The following is a 2,075-nucleotide window of genomic DNA, read 5'->3' as shown; positions in this document are numbered from 1 at the left end:
TAAATAATCTGACTCCATTTGTGCTGTTTCATTGCTGATAGCTTTTAAGTCTCACCCCATGGTCTTTCCCTTCTGCTCCATATCTAGGCAAGCTGATAAGAAAATTTAGGTGCTCCCTCCTTTGGTGCTGGTGGAAGGTTGATTCAAACCACATAAGCCCCTGCTGTGGTGAGGACCTTCACCCTGCCTTACCCTGTAAACCCAATAAAAATCCCAAGCCATTCTCCTTTCTCTGCTCTCCTGGACTTCCTTTCATACCTGCTTGAGAGCCACCCTGCTCTCCCCAGAAAACCCCATTGTGTGAATAATGCATTTTTTCATACCCTCTTAGGGCATGTGGTGTCATTAGTCTCGACATCTGAAGCAAATTTTGGGCGGGGTTTCTCATTTCTCTGTAGGGTTAACTGACTTCTGAAGACCAGAGTTTTAAATTTTGATGAGATCCAAATGATCAGCTTTTTCTTTCTGGATTGTGCTGTTGATGTTGTATCTAAGAAATCTTTGCCTAACTCCAAAATGACATACATTTTTATACTACATTTTCTCCTAGAAGATCTATAGTTTTTTTTGTTAACATGGCGAATTACATTGATTTGTAAAAGTTAGACCAGTGTTGGATTCATGTAATAAACTTCACTTGGTCGTGATGGATTGTCCTTAATATATGTTGGATTTGATGTGCTAAAATTTTGTTTAGAATTTTTGCATTTATTAATATATTCATGAGCAATATTGGTTTTTAGTTTTCTTTTCCTGTATTGTTTTTAGGTGGTTTTCCTATGAGGATAATAGAGAGTCCACTGGGCTTTGCTTAGGTTCCCCATCCCTGTGCCATAGCCCGGAAACTGTCTCCTTGCAGTAAGCCAGGGCAATCATAGGTTTCACCTCATTTTTACTGGTCTTTCAGGAATTAGTTTTCCATTGCCCATTGTTTTCTGTCATAAAAACCATCATTTAATATGTTTTGTCCAGGTTTTCAGTTATTTCATACGGGAGAGTAAATTCAATCCCTATTTATTCCAACTTGTCCAAAAGAGATTTTACATTACTTTGCAGGGGAGGGAATTTTATCAGTTCTTTTCTTTTTTTTTTTCACATATTCCTTGAAGAAAAAAAATGTAAGAACTTGTATTCATTAATGATAATCTGTGGTTTAGATACATACAAGATAATGTGCTTACGTGTACTATTTCATTTAATTAGAAAAACCTGATTACTTTATTCATTTTCATACATTTGGATTTGTTTCTATGTCGCTGAGGAAATTTGTGTGTTCCAACAGGCTTCTTCAAGATTGTGAAGATACTCTACCTAAGATACGCTAATTTATCTACTCTTGTCTGACCATGTCATGATCTCATAGCTTCACACTGTTCATTTTTATATATTGCCTTTTTACTGCAATTCAGTATTCCATCTTGAAGAAGGTTTCTTAACTTTTACAAATAATACGTGGTTTTGTCATTTCAGGTGCCATTGACATTCAGTGATGTTGCTGTAGACTTCTCTCAGGAAGAGTGGGAATGTCTAAACTCAGATCAAAGGGACTTGTACAGAGATGTGATGTTGGAGAATTATACTAACTTGGTCTCACTGGGTAAGGCCACGTGCACAAAATGGTGTAGCATCTGCTCTCAGGATCATCAGCCTTCTTCACTGTGTATTTTATGTTCTATACCAAGAAACCACCTAATTTTCTGTTCCACGTTCTCAAAGGATTGCTTTGAGGTTTGTTAGAAGGAAATAGATACATTTGTTCAGCACCTGAATGTTCCCTATTCCTCATTTGCCTTCCTGCTTCCCTCTGTCCTGTCCTGTAATTGCTCCTTTTTCTAAATAACTAGAAGTTTGAGTTCTGGGATTTTTTCTGCATAACCACTGTCAAAGAAAACAAATTATATATTGTATATATTCAGAATGTTCTGTAAATACTCTATTTTAATTGCTGAATCACCTACATGGAGAACAGGTAATAAAGGGTCCTGGTTTTCCCTTTACTACAAAAGAATTTCTATAATTTTATAGTGGTAGAATGATTCAAGGTCATTACCTTTTGAGTTATTACTTTTGTAGTT

The 2,075-nt window shown here is 36.3% G+C and overlaps 1 protein-coding gene across 1 annotated transcript in view; it reads left to right on the top strand.

Moving 5' to 3' along the window:
• The window catches only part of ZNF404 (zinc finger protein 404), a 22,901-nt gene that overhangs the window by 5,927 nt on the left and 14,899 nt on the right, over positions 1-2,075 (top strand). The window contains exon 2 of the mRNA XM_012653226.1: positions 1,471-1,607. Within this exon, the coding sequence (XP_012508680.1) occupies positions 1,471-1,607 (137 nt within the window). The remainder of the gene's footprint in view (positions 1-1,470; positions 1,608-2,075) is intronic.

Source organism: Propithecus coquereli, unplaced genomic scaffold (genome assembly GCF_000956105.1).
Source record: "Propithecus coquereli isolate 6110/MARCELLA unplaced genomic scaffold, Pcoq_1.0 Scaffold42, whole genome shotgun sequence".
NCBI lineage: Eukaryota > Metazoa > Chordata > Mammalia > Primates > Indriidae > Propithecus > Propithecus coquereli.
Note: the sequence above shows the minus strand (reverse complement) of the source record. Positions and strands in the feature narration are given on the sequence as shown.